This window comes from Phoenix dactylifera, chromosome 3 (assembly GCF_051530095.1).
Source record: "Phoenix dactylifera cultivar Ajwa chromosome 3, Ajwa_hap1_PhDact_Kaust_v1.1, whole genome shotgun sequence".
Classification (NCBI taxonomy): domain Eukaryota; kingdom Viridiplantae; phylum Streptophyta; class Magnoliopsida; order Arecales; family Arecaceae; genus Phoenix; species Phoenix dactylifera.
In genome coordinates, this window is record NC_143192.1 from 50,966,960 (window position 1) to 50,992,502 (window position 25,543).

At 44.2% G+C, this 25,543-nt stretch overlaps 2 protein-coding genes and 1 pseudogene across 3 annotated transcripts; 2 read left to right on the forward strand and 1 right to left on the reverse strand.

Annotated features, from left to right (window-relative positions):
* Positions 1-1,912: 1,912 nt before the first annotated feature.
* Positions 1,913-3,582, reverse strand: LOC103708022 (putative methyltransferase At1g29790 pseudogene; annotated as a pseudogene). The gene has a single exon (XR_015976634.1). The product of XR_015976634.1 is annotated as a putative methyltransferase At1g29790 pseudogene (transcript).
* Positions 3,583-9,720: 6,138 nt separating this feature from the next.
* LOC103708031 (Tetratricopeptide repeat (TPR)-like superfamily protein) lies at positions 9,721-12,706 on the forward strand. Its single transcript, XM_089929763.1, has 2 exons — positions 9,721-12,433; positions 12,545-12,706. The coding sequence occupies exon 1, from the start codon at positions 9,853-9,855 to the stop codon at positions 11,941-11,943; it is 2,091 nt and encodes a 696-aa protein (XP_089785889.1). The 5' UTR covers positions 9,721-9,852; the 3' UTR covers positions 11,944-12,433; positions 12,545-12,706.
* A 1,946-nt stretch (positions 12,707-14,652) lies between these two features.
* On the forward strand, positions 14,653-17,630 carry LOC103706284 (isoflavone reductase-like protein). Its single transcript, XM_008790346.3, has 5 exons — positions 14,653-14,990; positions 15,106-15,249; positions 15,669-15,909; positions 16,949-17,152; positions 17,285-17,630. The coding sequence occupies exons 1-5, from the start codon at positions 14,805-14,807 to the stop codon at positions 17,449-17,451; spliced, it is 942 nt and encodes a 313-aa protein (XP_008788568.3). The 5' UTR covers positions 14,653-14,804; the 3' UTR covers positions 17,452-17,630.
* Positions 17,631-25,543: the final 7,913 nt, after the last annotated feature.

The following is a 25,543-nucleotide window of genomic DNA, read 5'->3' on the forward strand; positions in this document are numbered from 1 at the left end:
AGCAATCTTCAAGAATAGGTCAGATCAGATGCCAAAAGACTAATCGAAGCCCCGCGATTTTTAGATCCACTGATTCTGATGTATGGCACGTAAGTTAAGCTAGTCTACCTTTGAGAAGAGAGAATTTGCACTGGGAAAATATAAACCCCAATCCAGCACAATAAACATATTTGAATTATGTTTTAACTTGTGCATTAAATAGGTTGGATTCGGATTCCAGCAATATAATCCGTTCAACCTGTTTAATGTTAATCAGGTTGAGTCGGGTTCGAATCCATCACATCCACCCATGCCCGAATCCAACTAGCCTGCTCGCTGGCTGCCAGCCATTATTCCTTCGAAGGCTAGGGTATCTCCGGCAGCGCCGGCGCATCATCCTCTCCCACTTCTTGAGCTTGCACTCCCACTCCAAGGTCTATCCTCTCACCACCATCTCTCCTTTGAACTAAATCTCCTTGATCTCGGATCCTTTTCTTGCCACAAAAGGCAAAACCAGCTTTCTGTCTCCTTCCCCCCTTCTTGTCTTCCATGCGTTGCACTGTAGCTTCGATCTCCAATGAACGTTACTCTTGTGGCGCCGATCGCCAAGTCCTCCAGCCTCGGCTTCTTCGTTGACTACCTCGTCGGCCGCTTCGTCGTATTCATCCGCTCCATAAGAGTCCTCTACCCCAAGATCTTCGCCAACATCGGGCCCAACGCTTTCTACCTGATCGGCCACTCATTCGGCAAAAAGCTCCTTGATGAGCACAACTTTATCTACATGTTCGACCAGCAAGGCAGCAACACAAGATTGGCCCCAACTTCACCCCTTGCGCTCCCTCCACTTGCCTCGCCATCCAGTAGAGCGTTATCCTCTCCCACGTCCTCCACATCAGCCTAGCTTTCAGACCGTCTCCAGTATCTTGCCCCTCACATCTCTCCTCTCCTTCCTTAAGTCGATCTATGGACATTTATCATCTCTCTTTTTTCTCTCTCTCTCTCCTTCTTTTTCTTTCACGAGTACGGATGCACCCAATAAAATTAAAAAATAAAATACCTCGGAGTGCCGAGGGCAACTCCCCATCTCCAGCCCACATGATACTATCCGAGTGACTAGCTACATAAGCAGCCATCCAGTTCGCGGCTTCATTAGCTTCACAGAAGACATACTTGGCCTGGAAGGTCTCTCCATCCCTTACCATTGCTCAGATATCTTGGAACAAAGGATGGACGTAACCATTACCTTTTGGATCCCTCAGATCGAGCTGATGATCGTAATTGATGACTTATAGACATTTATAATCTCTGAGGCATATGGTTACTTATTGTTTTTTTTTAAAAATTGTTATTTCTGAAAATTTATAGATGGCCTGGATTGCTTTATTTCTCTCTTGAATTCCTTCATTATTCTTTTCGGGAAGAATAAATAATCGATGCTTTTTTCCCAGAAATTAAATTTTCCATTATTATATGGTTTAAAATAACATTATTACAAGTTAGATTAAGATTATGCTGGTTAAGACCTTGTTGATTTCTTTAATTATTGATCTACGAATGTCCTAGATCATTTGTAAACATATCAAGAAGGGATGGTCCCTTTTTTCGATAATTATATATATATATATATATATATATATATATATATATTTATTTAAAGGCACGATCCAAAGAAAACAATAGAAATCTTTTAAGAGAGATCAGAAGATGGCTAAACACATCAAGCCCTGTTTACTAAATATAACAGCTTCACCTTTTAAATCCTAAATTTTGTAATAAATAAATCAGATTTAGATTTGATTTTTTTTTTTTACCCGATTGTATCTGAACGGACCTATATATATATATAATATAACCCAACTCTACTCTTATCACGAACCTTTCTAATTAGTGTAATACGACACAAAATAAAGGAATTACGACAACAAGTTATCAATAATCAAAACAAAATAATCAATTACTTCATGATATACACATACACCCAACTGAGTAGTCTCACAAAGTTATTTTGCTAAATAACAATTAGCAACCCAAATGCTTGCCAAACTAGATGGAAAAAAAAAAGTGTGGCTTCCTTTCATCTTTTTTTGTCTTCTTTTCTGGGTGGGCGGTGGCACGCCGCTATCGGTCATGTAAAGCAATCCCGTCTCCACGCGGTATCTCAATGATTTCCCCCCCCCGTCACCTCTTTCTTCCTCCTCCGCCGAGATCTAATCAACTTTTTTTTTTTTTTAACCTTAATTTTTTCGCACTTTTTAATTAAAAAAGAAAAATGATGCGACCTAAGATTCTCTGGAGTTTTCAAGCTCCGGCGATCGCCGATCACGACTTGACGGCGGCGGCGGGCAGTGGTTTCTGGAGGAGGGCAGTGAGGTAGACCTCGTCGTAGGGTAGGCCGCCGGCGTGGGTCTTGTCCCCCACTGCCCACTTGATGATCTTGTACCCAAGCCGCCTGATCATCGGCGCGTACACGGCGTCCAGATCCGCCCCCTTGCAGAAGAAGTGGTCCACCCACAGGAACCCCCCGGCCCGCAGCACCCGGTCCGCGTCGTACAGCAGGAACTCCAATGCCGGCGCCGGGATCCACCGGTTCACGGCGTGCCCGGATCGGACCAGGTCGAGCACCCCGTCCTGGACCGGGAACCGCTGCTGGAGCGGCGCGTGGAGGGGGACGACCCCGCGGAGCGCCGCCGCCTCGCTGTAGGGGGCGCCCAGGTTCATGGTGGTGGTGAGGACGGTGGCGTTGGCAAGGAGGCGGAGGTGGGCGGCGAGGGTGCCCGTGCCACCTCCGACGTCGAGGGCGAGGCGGATCGGCGCGGCGCCAGCGGAGCGGGCCAGGGAGAGGAGATGGGGAAGGGGGAGATCGAGGGCGGACTTAGCCGGGAGAAAGCGGGACGCTTCTGTCTTGGGGTCGAAGCCGAGGGAGCTGGGGAGGCAGGAGAAGGAGCGGCAGGGGGCGGCGGGGGGCCAGAGGACGGCGGCGTCGGGGAGGGAAGCGGGGAAGGGATCGGAGGGGAGGGACGAAGGGTTAAGTGGCTTCGGTGGTGTAGGGGAGAAGCAGCGGCGACGGGGGAGGGGGTGGCAGCCGCGGAGGAGGAGGGGCTCGGCGACGGAGTGGAGGTCGCGGGGACAGGGGGCGAAGGGGGTGTAGTTCATGTAGCGGTGGAGGAGGTCGGGGTGGTCGGAGCAGGCGGAGGCGATGGGGCCGATGAGGGAGTAGAGGAGGAGCTCCGGCGGGGCAGCGGCGGGGGAGGACGAGCCCGAGGCGGAGGATGGGGATGAGCGGAGGCGGATGAGGTGGGTGGTGGTGGCGCGGATGGTGTGGAGCTGCTGAAGGAGGTGGTCGGGGACGTCGTCGTCGGCGGGATCTAGGGTTTGGGGGGGAGGCGGGGAGTTGCTGCGGGTGGACGAGAGGTGGTAGAGGGAGAGGATGTTGGTGGCGACCATGGCCATTAGGAGGAGGAGATTGAGGCCCATTCCGATCCCCATCCCCGTTCTCTCCTTCCTCATTTCCAGCCCCTCTTTCTCTTCCACTCCCCTCCCCCTCTCTCTCTCTCTCTCTCACTCTCTCACTCACTCACTCACTCACTTAGTAATGTGACTGCATACTGTGGTCTGGTGGGAAAAAAGAAAGGGGATTTATTACTGTAGCTGGTTGGGATTGAGGTAAGGTTTTATTCAGATCCAGGGGTTAAAGTGGATCTAAACTAAATTATTAGTAAAACTGTGGTCTGATTGGAAAGGTTGCTATTATTATTATTATTATTATTATTATTATTATTATTATTTATCACGGCAGTTTACGTTCGGCCAGTATAAATGCGATCAATAAAATTAGAAAATAAAAGACTACATAAAGTCTCTGGCAACGATGCGTAGTTTATCTAAATAAAATTCCTCGAATGATGAGCTGCGAAGATGGCAATTCAGATATTGTTTGATAAAATTTTTATGTAAAAAAAATGGCATTACTTAATGTGTAGACTGCCTGACATGCACTGGAATGAAACCAACAAGTTTGAGATTTTTATTAAACTACAAGCTATGCAATTTTTGAGGGAAGCCATTTGTTGTAAGTTTTAGAAAAATGAGAGGAGCACGGTTTCAAGTGAACTCCACCAATCAAAGCACGAGTTGGTCAAGACGTGGCTTCTTAGCATCTATCAATAAAATTGTACTACTACTAACAAAACTTTTGAATAGTTAATTATGCATCTTATTTATTTCTCTTAAAATTTTAATTATAGCTAAAATGTGTGTGAAGCTCAAGTCGCTGTACTTAGGACGCCGGCTCTTTTCTCAATATATGGATATTCTCCTTGGAGGCAATTTGCTAGCTTTGCTAGCCTTCAAAAGATGTTAAATATGAGATCTTGCCTTTCCTTTCGTATGTCTTCTCCAACGCTTTTTCTTAATAGGTTGGAGGGTGATAACTCCGTTAGCTTATTTAACAGAAAGATAAAGGGCTGGGGGTTATATGTAGCGAAATATTGAGTGGAAATCTGTAATTAGCTCAAACCTCGAGGAGGTTAGTGAAATTTACTCTTATCCTTAATATGTCTAAGAATTAGAATGCAAACACATGGATGCCTCCAAGATGCAATTATAATGACAGCTAAATTTTGTTTCTGCATGATGTATATAATATACAGGAAGGAGAAACAAAAACTACTCTACCAGGTAGTTTTTGACTCGAGAGGGAAACTCTATGAGAAGCAGCCTTAAATATTTCGAATTTGACATAAGCTCAGCTATTTAGGAAACTAATCCAAACTTTTGAATCCCATTAACATTTAATGAAGCCAACAAATAAATCAAGGATTTAGTGATGGAAGAGAACCAGAAATTCCGAGGATGGGGAGAGCCTGCCACCTGCTATAATGTCGTTCGAGCAGTAATGGGTAACCACACCAAAACCCGAGGGTCATTCCTCTATGCGAGAACAGGGGTTCGCTATATAGATGCAATTAGTTCCTCTTGCCTAGTTGCCTCCCTATCTGACTGGTTTATCGACGCTGGAACTATCCTCCAACCACTCAAGCACACGAAATCTATGAACAATAAGCAGTCTCCTAGGCTGTTTACCTGCACCAACTTCATTGTTCTGAGTTAAGTTGGCAATTGTCAATTTTGGCGAGATGGAGGTGCCGTTAGGATGCTATTGTCGCAACCCGAACTCAAGCACACAAAGTCTATGAACAATCTCACCCAAAGAGGATGGTCCGAAGTTATTATTTGGATTCTTTGATCCAATATAAGTACCCAAGATCTACTCAGTGAATAACCGATGCAGAACTAAACACGCGCTCATACAAGTCATCATATACTCCCTCCGTTTAACTCCTGATATCCTCGTTAGGCTAACGATCCAAATATATTCAAATTCAATTACAAATACTACGATCAGCTCATGGTTGGCTCAAATATACCCACGCTGCAGTATTCTCTAGTCCACATAGGGTATGAACCTTACCTAAAAAGACTTACTGAAAGTTATTATTTAGATTTCTTGATCTAATATAAATACCTAAGATCTACTCAGCGAATAACCAATGTAGGATTAAACACATGCAAGTATGAGTTATCGCAGCTATAGTTCCGAAGATAGTGCTGATGGGGATTGAGCAGTTGCTTCAAAGCTTTCTATGGGGATCGTATGGAGGGGGCCACGAGGTGCATCTAGTGGCCTGGGAGCGAGTCTATCTGCCGCTTAGTGAGGGAGGTTTGGGGGTGCATACCCTTCTTGAGAGGCGCGAGGCGCTCCTTGCTCGGCATGCGGTGAGGTTCATCCTGGAGCCATAGGGGTTTTGGAGCCAGATCATGGCGGTGAGCTATGGCTATGTGGGGACTGGGGTGTAGCCCTGGGCAGGCGGAGATGGTCCTACATGTGGCGGGAGATCAGGTGGCATTTACCATTGGCGAAGGCGAATACTAGGTGGTTGATTGGCAACAGCTAGAGTATCGACATGGTGGAGGATCCGTGGGTGGATGCGCTCCCTTTGCGACTCTGGCCGACTACGATCAATGCTGATGTGGGCGGCCTTCGGGTGTGTGACCTCTTTATCCTAGGAGAGGCGGAGTGGGATGATGCTAGGCTCGGTCAGCTGTTTGGGGAGCAGACCGGATCCACGTGCTGCCGGTACCGAGAGCTGCGGGCTTGGATGTCAAGGTATGAAGCACATCATGCAGAGCCAGTGTTCGAGTTGGGGACGTTTTTTGGACCCTTTGGTGGGACCACATGCCGGGCCTGGATTGTGGTTGGATTTAGTGATTTGGACTTCACCCCAGGGTTGCCTTATTTCTATGGAAGGTGGCCTGGGTGCGCTTGCCGGCGAGAGCGGTGTTGAGCAGGCGAGGGCTGCGCATTCCCCCCAACGCTCGGCATGCCGAGCAGCCGAGACAGTGGATCATGCAATATTTCAGTGCGAGTGGGCGAGGAGGGGCTAGAGGTTGGCTCCAGTGCCACAGGAGGCCTGGAGCCAGAGAGACTCCTTCCTGTAGACTACCTAGCATTGGTCTAGCACCCCTCAGATGCGCCGGGTGGCCATAGGAGCGACCTGCATAACTTACCAGATCTGGCTGGCGAGGAATGCTCGAACCTTCAGGGAGCATGGCTTGTCCTCGAGGTTCGTGGTGGAGCGCGCCGAAGCACAGACATCTGAGATTATCTAGGCAGGCATAGATTATGGGCCTTTGATAACTCGAGACACCTGAAGCTCCCATATTGCTCAGGCAGCACTCAGTACAATATATTTCACCTAGGAGCCTCCATCCCCAAGTTTTCTCAAGGTCAATTTTGACGGCGCTGTTTTGGAGAGCGGCTGGAGGGGAGGAGAAGGCTTCGTCATCAGAGGCCCGAGTTCTAGGGTGGTAGCTGCCGGAGGCTGCCAGATCTTTGACACCTCCATGCTGGAAGCAGAGTTGCGAGCGGCCTGGACCGAATTATGCCATGCTAGGTGAGCGCTTCGGGCTACCTCGATCATATTGGAGGGTGACTTAGCCACCGTCATCAGTTAGGTCCAAAAGGATTTGAGCGGAGGGGGAGGGGGAGGGGTACCCCCTTACTTCGAGACATTTGGAGCATGGTGCATGATACAGTGGTCCTCCAGGCTACACATGTGTGCCGAAAGGCCAAGGAGGCAGCGGACTGGGTGGCAGCGTATGTGGCGTGCCACTCAAGAGACACCCAATAGGCAGGGGAGGAAAAATTGCGTAGGTTACTGTGTGACTTACTGTTTGCTGATCCTACTGGATGTATTCGTTCTAGTAATATATAAATACCCATTTTAGCAAAAAAAAAAGAAAAAAAGAAAAAAAAAAAAAGAAAAAGTTGAGGAGACAATTGGAGAGATAGGACCCTCACCCGTCGCTGAGCAAGAGGGCTGCCGAAGATAAGCTCGTTGCAGGGGGGCGGGCAGGCCATGCAGGTGTAGGACTTTGGTGTGGGGGAAGAGCTTATTGGGAGGGAGCCACTTCTTTCTCCGACTTGAACCTATCCGGGCGAGGAAGTGGAGGAGAGGGCTGAGAGTAGAGCCGCCAGAGCTTGCAGATCGCGTGAAAGGTGCTTGCTCCTCCTCCCTCCTTTTCTTGGGATCGTCAAAGCTCGTTGAAGGTTTTCTTTTCCCCCTCTTTTTTTAACATGCACCTAATAGCCAAGCACCGAGATAGTTCAAGAACCAATCAGAAAAGATCTCCCACCTATTTAATCTTTAATATTAGAAAATTTGATTTTCTGATGAAAAAGAATTCTATGTACCCATGTCTCAACGTTTAATACTGAACTCTCAGCATTCAATTGTGAACTTCATAGCTGAGAACCAATTCAATAAGGAGAAGCTTATTTGCTCTTCTTTTTTTGGGAGCCCCTACCTTCTAGTCATCTTAAGGTGAATTTTGATGAGAGCTTGCCCACTGGTGGTGATGGTGCGGGAGTGGCATTTGTGATCAGAGACCATGGCTCCAAACTGATTGCGGCAGGGGGCGTTGTTCCTTCGATGCATCAGCCTTTAGAGCGGAGCTCAGGGCTGCGTGAGAGGGACTCATATGCGAAACATGTTTTGGAGGCAAGCTACATCATCTTGGAAGGAGACTCAGCTTCGCTGATTGAGTACCTACGAGAGGGGTGGCCGGAGGAGGTAGAGCATCCTCTTCTAGTTGACACATGTCGTTTGCTTCAGGAGTGCCGTGCGGTCTAGGTCAGGCATGTTCTTCGGGAGGCGAACCAGGCTGCTGACTGAATCGCTTCATTTACTGCTTATCATTCGGGAGGTATTCTCTGGACCCAGCTATCTTCCACTCCTTCTGTTTTGTGTAGTCTTATTGCTAGTAATGCAGCTGGCTGTGCTCATGCGAGAATAGTGTGAGCAGCCGATGCACCACAAAAAAAAAAAAGAGAAAGAAGTAAGCTACTACTGCTTTGGATCGAAAATCAATTTGAGAAAAGAAAAAGTATAATCCAATTGAAACATTTGGATCAAGTGTCTGTGTGTGTGTTTTACCGGATCAAATTTGAATTGAAAACTAATCTTTTTTTCAAATGAATTAGATTTTGATTGGCAGATATCCCAATCCAAACACAAGCTAATCGGAAAAGATAATAATACTATTTATTTCATTTTTTTTTGAAGATTACAGTATTAGTTAATTACTTTCCTTGAGGAATGAAATTGAATAATATTATTAATTTGTACTGTTGACTATATTTTATATGTGATTATCAAATAAATCTTTTGTTCAATATGTTTTTGATAGCGCTTACATATTACTCTGTTCAATAACATATCTTGTAATAGATCAATACATATTTATCATGTTTTACATTTGAAATATTTTTGATTGAATTCGATCAAAAATATCTAACACATCAATAAAATAAACCATAGTTTCGTGCAATCCAATCCAATAAAACAAATTAGGCCTAAATTTATTTGTTTTTGACCGAATTCAAGTATAAAAAAATTGGATTTGGCATGTGTCAATATGATGCAGGACAGGAAATCGGCCCCGATGAAGATGGAAGCGATAGGGATGAGGACGCTGATCCTGGGGGTTTATCGTGACTGAAATCCAACCGTGGAGTGCTGGATTAAGAGTTCTTTTTGCATTTGAATTCTGTTTTAATTGAGTCAAGTTGAAGTCCTTGTTTAGTTTAAATTGGTTTCCAAATTATGTTTATTTAGCTCTTAATTTAGGCTTAATTAGGAGTCAATTTTGATTAAAGTTTTGATTAAGGATTTAGGGTGAGTTGTAGTCATATAAAAGGGTTGTAAAGGAGCGTCGTTCTCCTTCTTCTTCATTGATGTATTTTTGCCGTGAAAGAAACTTTGCAAAGCTTTGTTTTGGAGCCCAAAATTCCCCTGTTTCCCATTTTTTGGTTGTTTGAAACCAGCCGAGGAACAGACGAGATCGTGTCTTCTCCACGCTTCCCGCACCACAATCACTCGTCCAACTCAGTCCATTTGCAACCTAATTCTATTTATTTCTCAAGTTGGCAAGGAGGCTGTTTGTGAAGATGGCAAGAGGCAATAATAACTCAAAAATTCTACGCAAAATCAACCAAACTATTAAATTTTGAACCCCCCAAAATTGAAACCAATAACTTGTTGAATTAACCTTGAATTGCAAATTTAGGTCCAACATATTATCGAGTCAAGGCTGAATTTAGATCAATTCATAAGCAAAATCAGAAAGCCTTCTGATTAATGCTGCAAACTATTGGGGCCCCATGTGCTTTAAGCTAGGCTGAGATAGGCCTCAGGCTTGAGCCAGGAGCCGGTTCCGTCAATCCGCTTGCCGGTATTAGTTCAATTAAAATTTTAAACTCCCCCGTTAGTCGTTACCCCGCCGGGCGGCGAAGGATGTTTGTTTGCAGCGTAAATGGACGTCGAGATACTTTCAGGTCTACTGAAAGCCTGCGTCGCCGGCAAATCCTTAGCCCAAGGGAAGCTCCTCCACTCCAAGTCCATCTCTCTCGGCCTAAACACAAACACCTATCTCGCCAAAGACCTCATCAACTTCTACTTCTCCTTCAACCTGTTCGACTCGGCTTGGCTGGTCTTCGAATCCATTCCGAACCCATCAGGCATCTCCTTGTGGAACGGCCTCCTCTCCGCCTACTCCAAGAACCGGATGTACGACGAAGCCCTCCGTCTCTTTGACAGGCTCCTGCTCTTCCCTCGCCTTAAACCTGATAGCTACACCTACCCGAGTGCTCTCAAGGCCTGCGGGGGACTGGGCGCTGCCAAGAAAGGAGGGTCGATACATGCCAACGTGCTGAAATCGGGTTTCGGGTCTGACATTGTCGTCTCGAGCTCCCTCGTCGGCATGTATGCGAAATGTTATCGCTACGAATCGGCAATTCAGGTTTTCGATGAAATGCCTGAGAGGGATGTCGCATGCTGGAATACGGTGATGTCTTGCTACTACCAGGATGGGCAGGCGTCCAGAGTTTTGGAGGTGTTTGGGATGATGAAAAGTTGTGGTTTTGAGCCTGACTCGGTGACGTACACGACTGTGTTCTCTGCTTGTGCTCGGCTTTTGGATTTGGAGACGGGAAGGAGGGTGCATGAGGAGTTGGCCAGAACTGGATTTGTATTGGATGGGTTTATTAGTTCGGCAATCGTGGACATGTATGGGAAATGTGGTTGCTTGGGGAGTGCTAGGGAGGTCTTCGAGCAGATCACGACTAAGAGTGTCGTCTCTTGGAACTCGATGATCGGTGGGTATTCTTTGAAAGGGGACAGCAACTCATGTTTGGAGCTCTTCTCGAGGATGAATATGGAAGGAATTCGGCCCACTTCAACCACTATGAGCAGCTTGTTGATAGCTTGTTCTAGAACTTCCGACATACGGTGTGGAAAATTTATTCATGGTTATTTGGTAAGAAACCATATAGATGTTGATATTTTCATAGCCAGCTCGCTTGTCGATCTATATTTCAAATGTGCAAATGTTGCGTATGCTGAGTCAGTTTTTAAGGCCATGCCCAAAGCAAATGCAGTTTCCTGGAATGTGATGATTTCAGGGTATGCGACGACGGGCTGTTACTTTAAAGCTCTCGATTTTTTCAATGAGATGAGTGTTTATGGGGCGAGACTGGATGCTTTCACCTTTGCCAGTGTTCTATCTGCTTGTGCCCAATTAGTAGCTCTGGAGCAGGGAAGGGAGATCCATAAGCAAGTCAGGGACCACTCTCTAGAATCTAATGAGATGGTCATGTGTGCTCTTGTTGACATGTATGCGAAATGTGGTGCAGTTAGAGATGCAAAATTAGTTTTTGACAGGTTACCGGTGAAGGACATTGTGTCATGGACTTCCATGATTATGGCCTATGGATCGCATGGTCGATCCGACGAAGCTTTGGAGCTTTTCAGTGAAATGCAGAAAGCAAATGTAAAACCAGACCGTGTCACATTCCTTGCAGTAATCTCTGCTTGCAGCCATGGAGGACTGGTCGATGAAGGTCGTTATTATTTCAATCAGATGATGTACCACTATGGAATCAAACCTGGCATAGAGCACTACTCCTGCCTCATAGATCTTCTCGGACGTTCGGGAAGGTTGCAGGAAGCTTATGGTATACTTAAAAATACACCTGGTTTAAAAGCAGATGCTGGGTTGTTAGGTTCACTGTTCTCAGCATGCAGTTTGCACAGGAACTTGGAACTGGGAGAGGAAGTTGCAAGGCTTCTTGTTGAGATGGATCCGGACGATCATTCTACTTATGTAGTTCTGTCAAACATGTATGCTTCTGCTGGAAGATGGGATGATGTGCGCAAAGTGAGAGCAATGATTAGGGATAGACGGCTAAAGAAGAACCCTGGTTGCAGCTGGATTGAGATCGAAAAAAGAATTCACCAATTCTTTGTGAATGATGACTCACATCCACAAGCTGAGTTTATATATGCATTGCTTGGTAGTCTTTCAGAACACATGGAGAAGGATAAACCTCAGCCAATAAGAAAGTGAAATGGAACAAATGGACTGAGCATGAGAAATTGATTTCCTGAAACAGCATTTTGCTGTCGATCCCCGAACTTATTGTCTGGAAATCCCTGTGATCAGCCTGGGTGTCAGCTTCAAGACAACAAATGTTTGAAGTGCTGAAGCAATACATATTAAACCTTGTGAACCTTAGCAGTAGAAGGTGATGAGAGGATGGAGATTAAAGGATGCGTTTCTGCTTCTTCAGAAAATCTGTATTTTTGGCAATGAAGACAGACAACAAAGAATAAAGCAATCCTTGGATAAATGTCCACTAGTTATTGGATAATTCTTTCTTGAAGGTAGGAGAACATGAAGCTAGTGGAGAAAAAGAGCGCTATTGGTGACAACTAGTAAAAATTAAGGAGACATTGGATTACAGATGATGATGGTACAAACTTGGGTAATTCGGAAAGCTTCAGGTGTCCCAATTCTTGGCGGTCAGACTCCATTCACTCCTTTCTCAAAGCCAGAGGTGCGAATCCTTCTACGCATCCTATGGTTTTGTGTTCATCCAATAGTAGTGATGCAAGAAAAAGAAAAAAATTGTAAAATACCCTGAAAAAACTGTGCATCCTCTTGCAAGATCAAATACACACTCAGAATGGTTACTGGACAAGGACGGCAACTACATCAACAACTTCTATTCCTGACGTGAACGGCCGCTTTCTTCGCTCTCATCTCTTGCTCAGTCTGAATCTAACCTACAATAAATGGATTGTCGAGAAGAACCATTTCATGAGACAAATTCAGTCTGCTGCATTTTTTATTAACATAATGACACCGAGCCCTTATTGCAGCTGATGCTAGAGCCAATCCGAATTGATCCTGTAACAGGTCTGCTACAGGTAAAAACGTCTTTCGAGGAATGGGCCAGACCCGGCCATTTCTCAAGAACAATAGCTAAGGGCACTGATACTACCACTTGGATCTATTATGATGATCATCATAACAGTTTCAGCTACCTGCTAAAAGTTCCAGCTATTTACAACGGACTGTCCCAACATAAATTATGACCATTACTTTCACTTATATGTTTTCTAATAATTTTTAAATAATTAAATTTTCTTTTCAAAATTCTATCCACAAATGATTGAACCATTCAAAAAATACAATTATTTTATCTAATAAAAATATATAAAAAAGATAATACTATATTTTTTTTATATTTTCTTTATCTCATCATCACACAGCAATAGCTTTAGCAATTATTTTGATATTAGAAAATTTCAAGTTAATAATGACTGTCATAATTGTTATAATGATTAATAATAATTTTGTTTAAAATTTAAGGCGTCGGAAAAGTCTGTCTAAAAAGTTGGCAACTTGATGGTCAATTTTTTCCTGTTTGATAATATAAGTTCATAAATTACATTACTTTTTTTTTCTTTTTTTTGCTTAGGAAAAAGGGGAAGGGGGGAGGAAGGACAAGCCCACTCCTGCGTAGCAGCTTCCACTGGCTTCCCACCCCGTCAGAAGAATGTTCGATGCGGGCAGAAATGACCGTGTGTTGAGCACCCCGACCGGTTTTACTCATATCCTTTCCATCTGTAGGCTCGGCTCAGCTACTTCTCTGAGCTCCGGCACGAATCCTCCGTGTGAGTGCGTCACACCTGGCACCACTGAAGCTATCAGAGGACCAATAAGCTCTCCCACCCTACGTGTCCGAGCAGAGAACATCCAATTTCCATATTTAATCGACACCCGCGCGTTTCGAACTCGGACCGCATGAATGGTTATAATGGCCCAGTTCCACTGAGCTATCACTTCAGTGGCATTAACTTTTTTTTTTTTTTTTCCGACTCTGTAAAACGTTGGATACCTAATGATCGGTTTTTTTAAATTTAGGGGGCTCAACGCTAGAGCCAATCCCCTCCCATCCCCACCGTCTGCTAGATTCGCTGCTGTCCGAGTCGGCCGACAGTTATTTTTTCAAAAAAATTACATCCTACGCCATGAGTACCACATGGCGGCGGTAGGTTAGGTATATCATGCTAATCATATATATCAATCCATGCATATTTTATTCATTGTGTGCTCTAAAAAAATTATTATTTGAATTTGATCCGGCCTCAGGGATCAACCGAATCCAACCAAAGATTCACTCGTCTCGATTGTCGCCCCTTTAATTTACGTGATGCACGTGGTATAGTAGAATATAATTTTTTATTTTTTTATTTTTTATTTTTTATTTTTGTTAATTTGGTTCATGTTCTTTTTAGAGGAAGTTGCTCAGCGGTCCAAAGTTGGGGGAAGTTTTTAGGGAAAGTTTTTTTTTTTTTTTTTTTTGAGAGAACAGGGACCTCCTGTTAGAGTTTTTTTTTTTTTTTGAGAGAACAGGGACCTCCTGTTTGAGTTTTTTTTTTTTTGAGTGAACAGGGTCCTCCTGTAGAGTGGGGACCTCCTGTTAGAGTTTTTTTTTTTTTTAAGTGAACAGGGACCTCCTGTAGAGTGGGGACCTCCTGTTAGAGTTTTTTTTTTTTTGAGTGAACAGGGACCTCCTGTAGAGTGGGGACCTCCTGTTAGAGTTTTTTTTTTTTGAGAGAACAGGGACCTCCTGTTAGAGTTTTTTTTTTTTGAGTGAACAGGGACCTCCTGTAGAGTGGGGACCTCCTGTTAGAGTTTTTTTTTTTTGAGTGAACAGGGACCTCCTTTAGAGTGGGGACCTCCTGTTAGAGGTTTTTTTTTTGAGTGAACAGGGACCTCCTGTTAGAGTGGGGTCTTTAGAGGGATGGAAAAGTAATTTTCCGTTCCTTTTATTCCTTGCTGAAGACTTCCGGTCTGCTACCATCATCACTTGATTAATATCCTCCCCTGTGAAGCCAAGAACTACGAGGAGGAGAGCAATGGAGGAGGAGAGCAAGATACTTATCATAGGCGGCACCGGTTACATGGGCAAGCACCTCGTAGAAGCGAGTGTGAGGTTGGGACACCCGACCTTTGCTCTGGTGAGAGAACGCACTCTGGCTTCTGATCCAGAGAAGGCGAAGCTCATCGAAGCTTTCAGGAACTCCGGCGTCGTTCTGCTCTATGTATGCAGCCAGCCACTGCTGTTATTTGGTTTATTTCTCCTTAGTTTTGAACTCCTCTCCTTTTTGGGTGTTTCAATTTTTTGTCATGCGCACGCTTTGTGATGTTTGAGAGCAGGGGGATTTGTACGACCAGGAGAGGCTGGTCGAGGCTATAAAGAAGGTCGATGTGGTGATTTCGGCGTTGGGGCACGAATCCCCCAAGAAGTTGGCCGATCAGGTTAACATCATTTCGGCCATCAAGCAGGCTGGAACAATCAAGGTATGTGCAAGAAACCTCTCTCTCTCTCTCTCTCTCAGAAGAAAAAAAGAGCTGTTTTTTTTTGGATTTCTTAGTTTGCGATATGATTATCTAGTTTCTTGTACCTCTACATTATCGATACCTATTTTTTGTTTAATTATTTTTATCTTGTCTCATGAGTTCTCAGTTACCAATCTCTGCAAAATAGGAATCGAAGTTAGTTGGATTTTTGAACATTGGCCTCTGATGTGCAAACAAATGCACACACAAAATTGTGTACTATCTCTAAATGATGCAGCAATTTCTAACATTGATCCAACAACTTACCTCTGTTTAGTTTTCTTTCTGCTCACTGTAATCCATCGAGTATTGATCTTATGCTTGATTGTTCTTTTGTGTTTTTGCACAACCTCTGAATATTTTGGATGGATGAGCTGCAGAGGTTCTTCCCCTCTGAGTTTGGCTTAGATGTTGGCCGTATTGAACTTATGGAGCCGGCAAAAACCCAACTTGGAGTTAAGGCTCAAATCCGAGAGGCCATCAAGGAAGCAGGGATTCCTTACACCATCGTCTCTTCCAATTTGGGAGGTGCATATTACTTCCTCCGGAGAATTGGGCAGATTGAACCTATGGAACCTCCTACGGACAAGATCCTCGTGCTAGGAGACGGAAATTCTAAAGGTGATACATAAACCATCTTCTTAACTTGCTCTATTTCTATTTTTGAAATTTTGTTATGCTGCTGCATTTTCTTATAATTGTCCTTTTTTTTTTGTGCTTAAAACGGGTGCTTCATACAGTACGTGTACGAATACACCCAATAAAGTCAAAATACAACAGCTCGCGGAGTGCCAATTGTCCTTATATCCCATGTTAAGTGAGAACTGCAAGACCTCCCATGTTAGCAGTTCATTCAAGTGTTGACGCTTGATGTATCTGCACGTCGTGCTGCTAGCCTCCACTAGACATGTATTTTCTCTCAATTGCAAGAATTAGATCAAGGGCAACTAAGCTTTACTGGGGTCCAAATTGTGCCAGTAATTGGGACTAGAATTTTTATGCTTTGATAACAGTTGTTAGCTTAGCTAGTTGGTATCTTCCTTTTCAAGCGACATGGTTGGTACCTTTCTTTCCGAGTAATAGATGTGAGGTTTGAACATGAGTGGTGGTGAACCACGTACTCTAAAAAACTTTTGTTGAAAGGGATCAAATGATGGAAGTTCTTTTCCTTTTAAGTATGAATAGGGTGAAAGATTTCCAAAATGAAAGGTGCCTCTTATTCTTATAGGCTATAAGTACAACGTTCCTTTTCCCTTCTTTTTTTTTTTGCACCCGTCTTTTATTGATTTAAGTGAAAGAATACAAAGATATCAGCTGCCAACAGGAGGCAGCAATCAAAAGAAAGAAAGATGCACTATTCTGTTAAAGTGAGAGGAAAAACCAGAGATCGACAGCTGTGAAAACAGAGGTGAGCCTGATAAAATTTCATAAGTTGAAGCAAGGCTATAAGTACAACATTCGCAAGTGTATTTATTGTTAGAAACAAATGTCTGTCTAAAAGACTCCATGATTTTCTTCCGACATTCATGGGTTTAGAAAGGAAGATTAGAATGGACATTAAATATTCAATAAGGAATTTCAGTGACATCTGGCTGCATCGTTTTGCTATGTCTAATGATTTTCAGGTTCCATGAAACAATATATTATTCCTTTTTTCCAGTAATTTTTGTTGGAGAAGAAGATGTTGCAACATACACCATTAAAGCTGCAGATGATCCAAGAACTTTGAACAAGATATTATATATCAGACCTCCTGCAAACATCTACTCTCACAATCAGCTAATATCCCTTTGGGAGAGAAAGAGTGGCAAGACCTTCGAGAGGATTCATGTTTCCGAGGAAGAGATATTCAGGAAAATTCAAGGTAATGAAGACTTTCCTTAGTCTCTAGGCTTGACAGTATCATTAGCAAATTCTTAGTTCATTATATTGTCATCAATGTGCATGATGAAGTTTGCACAAGTAATAACAGGCCACTGTTAATCACTTCTCGCAGAATCTCCACCTCCCTTAAACTTTGGTTATGCCATTGCTCATGCTGCTTTCGTGAAAGGAGAGACGACAAACTTTGAGATTGATCCGTTAATTGGTGTGGAGGCTTCCGAACTTTGCCCTGATGTCAAGTACACCACAGTTGATGAGTTCGTCGACCGATACATTTGATGGATCATGTGGTAATTCATAGACCGTATTATGATCTTCCAATAAAGAAAGGTTATATTTTTATGATCACAATGGACTAGGGTGATCGTAGCAGTTGATGCAAAACATGAAGCATTAACTTAAAGTGTAAAACTACTGGATTATTCCAATAAAGAAAGGTCGTATTTTTATGATCACAATGGGCAAGGGTGTTTATAGCAGTTGGTGCGGACACTAGTGCCAGATCAGCCAGTCACCACAGGATCCAGCCAGCTCAGCGGATCCTAGCCGATTCAGCTAGCCTGATTTTATTTTGGATTGATTTATTTTAGTTGAGTTTATTTTATGTTGATTGAGTTTATTTGCATATTATCATTTGGGTTTATTTGCATGTTGTCATTTTAGGGTCCTTTTAGAATTGTTTTATTTGTAGGGGGTCTATTTGTTATTTTGTGACCCTAGGCTGGCTTTGCCCCTGCTGCCAAAGCCACGATCCAGTTTTTTTCCCTTTTCTCCCTCGATTTTCAAAAAAAAAAAAAAAAAAGAGAGAAAACCCCTTCCTCGGATCATCCCACCCGCAGCCGTCCTCATCCCGCTCGCCTCCACCACGTTCGCGGCCACCACTTCCACCCTTCACCCCCGGAAGCCGCCTTCAGCCGCCGCTGTGACCAGCCGCCGCTCCTCACTGCAGGCTACGGAGCTCCGCCCCGCAGCCGCAGAGGATCCCGCCGGCCACTGTGCCCTGTGACGTGCCACCGGAAGCCGCCATCTGCTGGGGCCGTTATCGCCGTCCGCCATAGTATCGGAGCTCCGTCCGCGCCACCAGTCGCCTCCACCTCGCAGCGTCGCCGGTTCGCCACCACAGACTGCCGCATGCTCACGGAAGCCGCCGCCCTTGAGCTCCTCGTGTCTGACCAGCTTCCAGCCACCACCGCAGGACACGGATCCGCAGCCGTGACCGCCGCCCTCCGTCCCGGAGCGCCGTTCACCACTGGAGACTGCCGAGCCCTCCCTGCGGCCGAAGCCGCGAATCTCGAAGCGCGGAACCCCTCGAGAGGTTGAAGAAAAGATTAACGGGGAAGTCACAAAACCCGTTAACCAGAATCCGGTAGCCCGGATCCATAAAAAGCTACGCACGTGACTTGCACGTGATGGACCCTTAATGGGTTTTCGGAGCGGGTCACGCCCAATAACCCGGATAATCCTAACGTGTCTGAGTTAAAAAATCCCTCGCACGTGACTTACATGTGACTAAAAAAAGAAAAAAGAAAATAAAAGAAAATAAAAAAAGAAAAGAAAAGGGAAAAAAAGGGAAAATCCTTACCTCTGTTCATCGTCCCGATCGGCCGCCGCTTCTTCTTCCGCCGCGCCGCCCACCCTTCGTGAACGCCGCCGCCGCCGCCGCTTTCGCCATCAGCTCTCGTCCGCCGCTACCACCCAAGCGTCGCCAAGCATCTCCTTCCCCGCGGCCGACTACAGCACCGCGGTCACCTCCTTTCTCCGCTACCTCTTCATCTTCCCCGAGCCGTCGACGCCCCCCCCCCCCCCCCCCCCCCCCCCCCCGCCTTTTTTCCCCCCTTTGTCTTCTTCATTCCCTCCGCTCCATCCAGCTCTCAGAAACTCACCCTCTCCTACACAGGCCCGATCCACCACCTCTCCACCCCTTCTTCACATCAAAGGCCCAACAGACACCCACCATGTCCAACAGGCCCTTTTGCAATGGCCCACAACATCTCCTCCTCCTCTGTTGTTCATAGGCCAATCGACCACACCAGTTGCTGTGATTCGACCATTTCGCGCCATCTAATGAGCCGACTTACCGTACGTTGGTCATCGCCCCAACCCAGGTCAGGTTTCTTTCCTTACTGCAAATTTTATTTGTTTGTCTAAATTTAGAATTAATTAACTCTTAAGTGCTCTATTGATATTGCTTCCTGAAAATTCAACACATCCACTCCAAACAACACCAAAACCCTAGTAGTGGCCTATCTTTGTTATTAATTGTAGAGCTATCTAATCTTGGGAGTTCTTTGAGGCTCTGTGCAACCCTGCAACACACTAAAAACTAGTACTATTTGATTGCAACTACTTATCTGAATTTATTATGTAATTCAAAACCAATTTCAATTGCTTGGGTTAGCTTCCGATTATATTGAGCATATACTTTGCAATTTCAAATTACTTTCATGCATTAGGTCTACTTAGGAACCTCTATAGTCGGTAGGATCATACATATCTTCATTCATTTCATGCATCTATGTAGTGGTCGTGTCGCATCTCATTCTGAGTCCCAATTAGATATGGATTCCAAAATCGAAGCTCTATTAAAAGCTATCCAAGACACTAATATTCAAGTCCAAGCCAATAATGCCCGACTTGATTCAATTAAGGCTTCAATTCAGAGGGTTATTGAACCCAAGGAACCTAGTGCCTCCCATTTACCGGGTCTTGAAAGGGACAAGATCCTAGAACATATCCTAGAACAACAAGGCTCTGTTCGGCAGGGCAATTTTGGTAATAGGTCTGTTCCAGGTCATCATCATGCCTACCCTCGTCCTAGAGGACCTGGTTTCTTCCCTAATATTGATAGAGGTTACCAACATAACGTAGAGCCCAGAGAATCTCGTGACCCTAATGAATATGTAATGAGAGACATTACGGTTGAAGCTCCCACTTTTGACGGTCGTCTTGACCCGAAAGTCTTCTCAGACTGGTTACACGAAATGGACCACTTTTTTGAGTGGTACAATTTGTCTGACAACAAGAAGGTCCGATTTGCCAGAATGAAACTCATTGGTCGAGCTAAGTTTTTCTGGCAAAACACTGAACATCTGTTAGCTATAAAATATCAATATGTAATAACTGATTGGGTAGAGATGAAAGAGAGACTCAAAGAAAAATACCTACCCCATAATTACCAGTATGATCTCCTTAATCGATGGAATACTAAATCCACATTTGTAAGGCGTCTGACACATGGAGCACTTCCACGGGCCCTAATTCCTCAGGGCCCAAACCTTCTGTAGGGTCCATTACTCCTAGGCCCCGTCCTATTGTCCATGTCCCAAGCCGAGATAGTAACGACAAGAAAATTCTTGGTGAGCCTCCCAAATCACATTTCAAAATTTGATGTTACAAATACCAAGGTTTTGGTCACGTTGCCTCCCAATGTGCTAGCAAATTTTTCGTTATTGCTCAGCAAGAGCAGGGACGTGACACAAATGACTTAGAGAAGCAAATCTATGAACCAAACTTCGATGACATTCAGAACATTGAGGAAGAGTGTGATGACAACCTTGAAATCCTAGGATGCACCCATATCACATATAGCTCGCTTGCACAGTCAGATAGCAAGTCTGACCGGTCCACTATGAGTGTAGTTAGATATGCCCTCGCACAATCCATCGAAACTGATGTTAGGATTTCTGAGCCTGCATCTGCCTTTACACAATACATTCATAAGTTGCATCAGAAAATTCATAAGGGCATTCATGCATGTTGCCCAAAGATGGTCACCCAAGAGGGGGGTGAATTGGGTGTTTTAAAACTTTTCGCCTAATTAAAAATAAAACACACAAATATATGCACTAAAGTAAAGAAGGAGGAATGAGAAAGGTCAATCGCAAACACAAGGTTTTATAGTGGTTCAGAGCTTCCACTGCTCCTACATCCACTCCCCAAATCACCTTTGGGAATTTCCACTATAATCCAAGATTACAGTACGGTAGTTTTGCGAGTTCACTACCTAACTCGTTGTTTTACACCGGGCTCACAACAAACCCTAACACCCCCAATTTCACTTAGGCTTGGGACGCCTTTCCCTTGTTCCACGTCCCTTGACTGGAACAAGCACCACAATGAAAGAGTTTACACAGAAAAGAAAAGCTCTAGAAAAGCAAATATGGCAATGATGAACAATAGAACCCGGAAGAATCCTTTTGCCGTTGGAAGCGTGGGAAATGGTGATTCTTCCGATGTGGATCGCGTAGATTTGAGTGTGAGCTTTGAATGCACGAGCGGAAGAGAGTGGTTGAGCTTGAAATCACTTGGGAAGCTTGAAAGCACTTGATTTCTTCACTTGAATGCACTCACTCCCTTGAACTTCTCTCTCTTGCTTCTCTCTTAAATGATCTAGCTTTTGGGTTGGTGAAAAGTTGTTTTGAAGCACTTAAGAGCTCCCTTTTATAGCCCAAAAAGCAAATATAGCCGTTAGAGATAAAGTAAAAGAGATTTGAAATTCAAACCAAACCTGTAAAAGTTGTCAGTCGCGTCCCAGGCGTTCCGGGGACGTCTCCGCTTCAACGAGAGACGTCTCGGCTACAAGATTTTACTTTTTACGTTGTCTGGGGTCGACTCGGCACTTTACGGGGACGACTCTGCTTGTTTGCACTTTTTGAATGGGGACGACTCCGCTGTCTCGGGGTCGACTCCGCTTCTTTATCTCCGAAAAACATGTCCTCTGGAATTCCCTGAGAGAGCCGACTCCGCTCTTTCAGGGGACGTCTCCGCTGCCTTATCACCGAAAAAATCATTCTCTGGAAAACCCTGAGAGAGCCGTCTCCGCTATCTTGGGGACGACTCGGGAAGTCTCCTTTTTACTTGTGGGGACGACTCTGCTTGCTGTGGGGACGTCTCGCGCATATCTCTTGAAAACTGCCTTTCTGCCGCCACTGAGAGAGTCGACTCCGCTACTGAGAGAGTCGACTCCGCTGTCGTGGGGACGACTCGGCAGGTGCCGGGGACGTCTCCAAGTGTGCCAGTTCTTCCTGTTTGTGCCAGAGACGTCTCTGAGACTATCAGGAGACGTCTCGGCTGTCCCTGAACTTTTTCTTTCATCTCAAAAAAAATTCTTCAATAAATTCATAAAAATTATGGGAACTTGCCTAGACATTTCTTAACAATATTCTTAATAAAACACATGAATTTCTCAATTAAATTGTTAAGATAAATGGAATTATACTCTAGTGTTTTGTATTCATCAAAATCCATTAGGGGGTCAACAATCTCCCCCTTTTTGATGATGACAAAACACTGAGTATATGCAAAATTCGAAATTTAAACATATACACAGTATTTGCCCAGATATACAGGTATAAAGATAATTGAAAGCTAAGTTCTTTTTGACTCCTCCTTTCTTTTCCAGAAGGGCAATTATCTTAAAGCCAATATTCTTCAATTTTATCTCTTCCAATTCAACTTTTAAGCATGAATTTTGTATTTTGCATTCCAATGTATCCATATTGGTTCTACTCCCCTTATCCATATTGGTTCTATGGTTCTACTCCCCCTTTTTGTCATCAACAATGAAGGGGACAAATTATCTGTAGGTGCTTAAAGCATACTTCCTAGTAAGATTCAGCATATTTCCATGAACGACTCAAGAATATTCAAGTTGTGCTCCCCCTGTCCAAGTCATTTCTATTAATGAATTCAGTCATTCATATCACTCCCCCTTTGTTTTGGAATTCATTTCAGACTCATCTTTTTGTTTAGTATAGTTATCACAAGATGTGCCCCCTCTGTTTTAGATGCATTGTTTCTTTGTATCAAATTTGAACACTCAAGGTATGTGATGAGATTTTTATGGCACATCACAAACTCACATACACAATCACATACACAGAGTTAGAAATGTACACAGGGTTTCAAAAGAGATAGTATGTCATTCATATGTCATTGTAAACCTTTGAAGTCAGTACATAGTCAAAAGAAGAAATCATTACAAGTATTGATTTCTAATACAAAAAGTGTTTCAAAATAGCCTAGGGTTTACAAAAAGAAGATTCCTAGATGTTTACAAAGCGTCCCTTATCGGCGACGTTGCTCATAAATCCTACAAGCTGCATCTATAAAAGCATTGATTGAATCCATTAGGGTCTTAAATTGATCTCCCTGTGACTTGTGGAAGGCTGCCACAAGTGCTTCAAATTCTTCAGTTGCCATTTCAATCCTCCCTCTAAGTTGGGCAACTAAAGTGCCCACATTGCCTCCTGGGCTTGTCAACTCTTTGAGGCTCTTGGAAATGGTCTTCAAGCTGTCCTTGAGCTCTATTGATCTGAATTTTTGGGAGGCATCCACACCAATTATTTCATGTGTTGTGGCTTCAATTTGACTTCTAATGTCCTTCAGCTCTTGTAGAAGCACTTCATGTGAAGCTCTGAAGGGGGCCAACTCTGTAGAGATCATGGATCTCATCTCCTCCCTCATTTGTTGGCAAATTGCAGATGCTAGGGTGCGCATCTGATCTTCTGAAAGAAAGGAGGGCCCGCTAACTGGAGGAGGTGGTGGCATGGATGTGGAAGGTCCAGCTGAGCTGGAGGGTATATCAGGGATATCCAAGTAGCTAGGTGGAGGAGAGTGATGGTCAGACTCATGATGTGGGTTCTCGGGCTCTAGGATTTGGGCTTTTCTCTTTGGTACCTTCACCCACGACCCATCTATCTTATGAAATTCCATTCTTCTCATTGTGCCCTCATTATAATAGTCGGTGTTTCTCAAGGGCTTTGCAGGTTCATTTGTTGGAATGGGAACTTTGAAGTGTTTGAAAACTAAGGTAAAGATCATGCCGTAGGGTAAACTAAACCTAGAATACCTATGACATAGGGCAATGTAGTTTAGCATAAGTCTAGGGAGGTTTAGGGGTATCCCTAGTAGGATATGGTGCATTATAACTAAATCTCGCTCCGAAACAAAATCGAAGCGACCGGTTTTGGGAAATAGGACCCGGTTGACAATACTTAAAAGAAGTCTCATCTCTGCATTTAGGTCCTGGGAATTGACAACATCAAGAGGGCCGCAGTCCTCTCTTCCTAAAAGTAGATTTAGGGCTGATTTCCTTTGGGAATGTGAGGTTGGAGCCTCACCGTCCTTAGGGATTTGTAAGACAGTGGATAGGACATCTTCATTGACTTCTACTAATGTCCCCCGGACATATGCAGTGTACCCTTGGTCCATATTGCTAAAAAGTTCTCTAACTAGGCCGGGATAGGTCGAGGTATTTAGGGTACAAAGGTGCTCCCACCCTTGGGCTCGGAGTCTCTCTCCAATAGAGAACCCCTCATGATCTAAAAATGAGAAATCTATGCACCTTCCGGTCGTGACTGTGCGATTTGCACAGGAAATAGTCGTGGTTGGCGGAGCAACCGGAGGAGACGGCGGGGAATGTTCTTCCCTCCGTTCCTCATCGTCGGCCGCTGCCCTAGGTCGCCTTCCACGGGTTGTCCTAGCTCTTTTGGGTGCCATGATTGGAAATCCTAAGAAAAAGTGGAGAAGGAGGCTAGGGTTTGTGATGGAGAACAAATGGAGGCTAGGGTTTTCGTTTTTGGTCGGGGATGAGAGAAGATAGCTCGGGTCGGCTCGAGCTGTTTCACTTATTTTAAAAACTCTAGTTCGGTCCCCGAGACGTCTCCGCGACTAAGGCGAGACGTCTCGCCTGGGGGGACGTCTCTGCGACTTGCCAGAGACGTCTCCGGCACTGAAAAATTTCAGACTGAATTTTATCTTTTCCCAAATTTTTATTTAATCGCCCTAAACAACATGATTTCTTTTGATAAACACAGAGTGAATTTGTTTGTGATCCTCCCCATTAATAATACACCCTATAATAATTTGGTTATGATTTTTGAATTATTAATATTGAAATGAGGAATGTTTGACCAAATTTCGAATACCTATGATATAGGCTCTGAAAATATCTCTATGAAGAGTCCAAGGGAGGGTAACCATCCTCCGGAAAGTCAAACAGTTCGTCATTTAGATTAGATGGATTCATGCTTTCACTTATATTGACCTTGAGATGGATTACTAGTTTGAGTAGCAAAGCAATGCAATACAAATTCAATTCATTTGCTAGGATCATACAAGCTTAAAGCATTCCTCAAGAAATTGAATCTATCTTTACAAAGGGGCTTTGTAAAGATATCAGCCAATTGATTTTCAGTACATACATATTCAATCATCACATCATTTTTCAGCACATGATCCCTAATAAAGTGATGCCTAATCTCTATATGCTTTGACTTAGAGTGTTGGACAGGATTTTTTGTTAAATTAATTGCACTTGTATTATCACATTTAATTGGTATATTATCCATTTTGATACCGAAATCTTCAA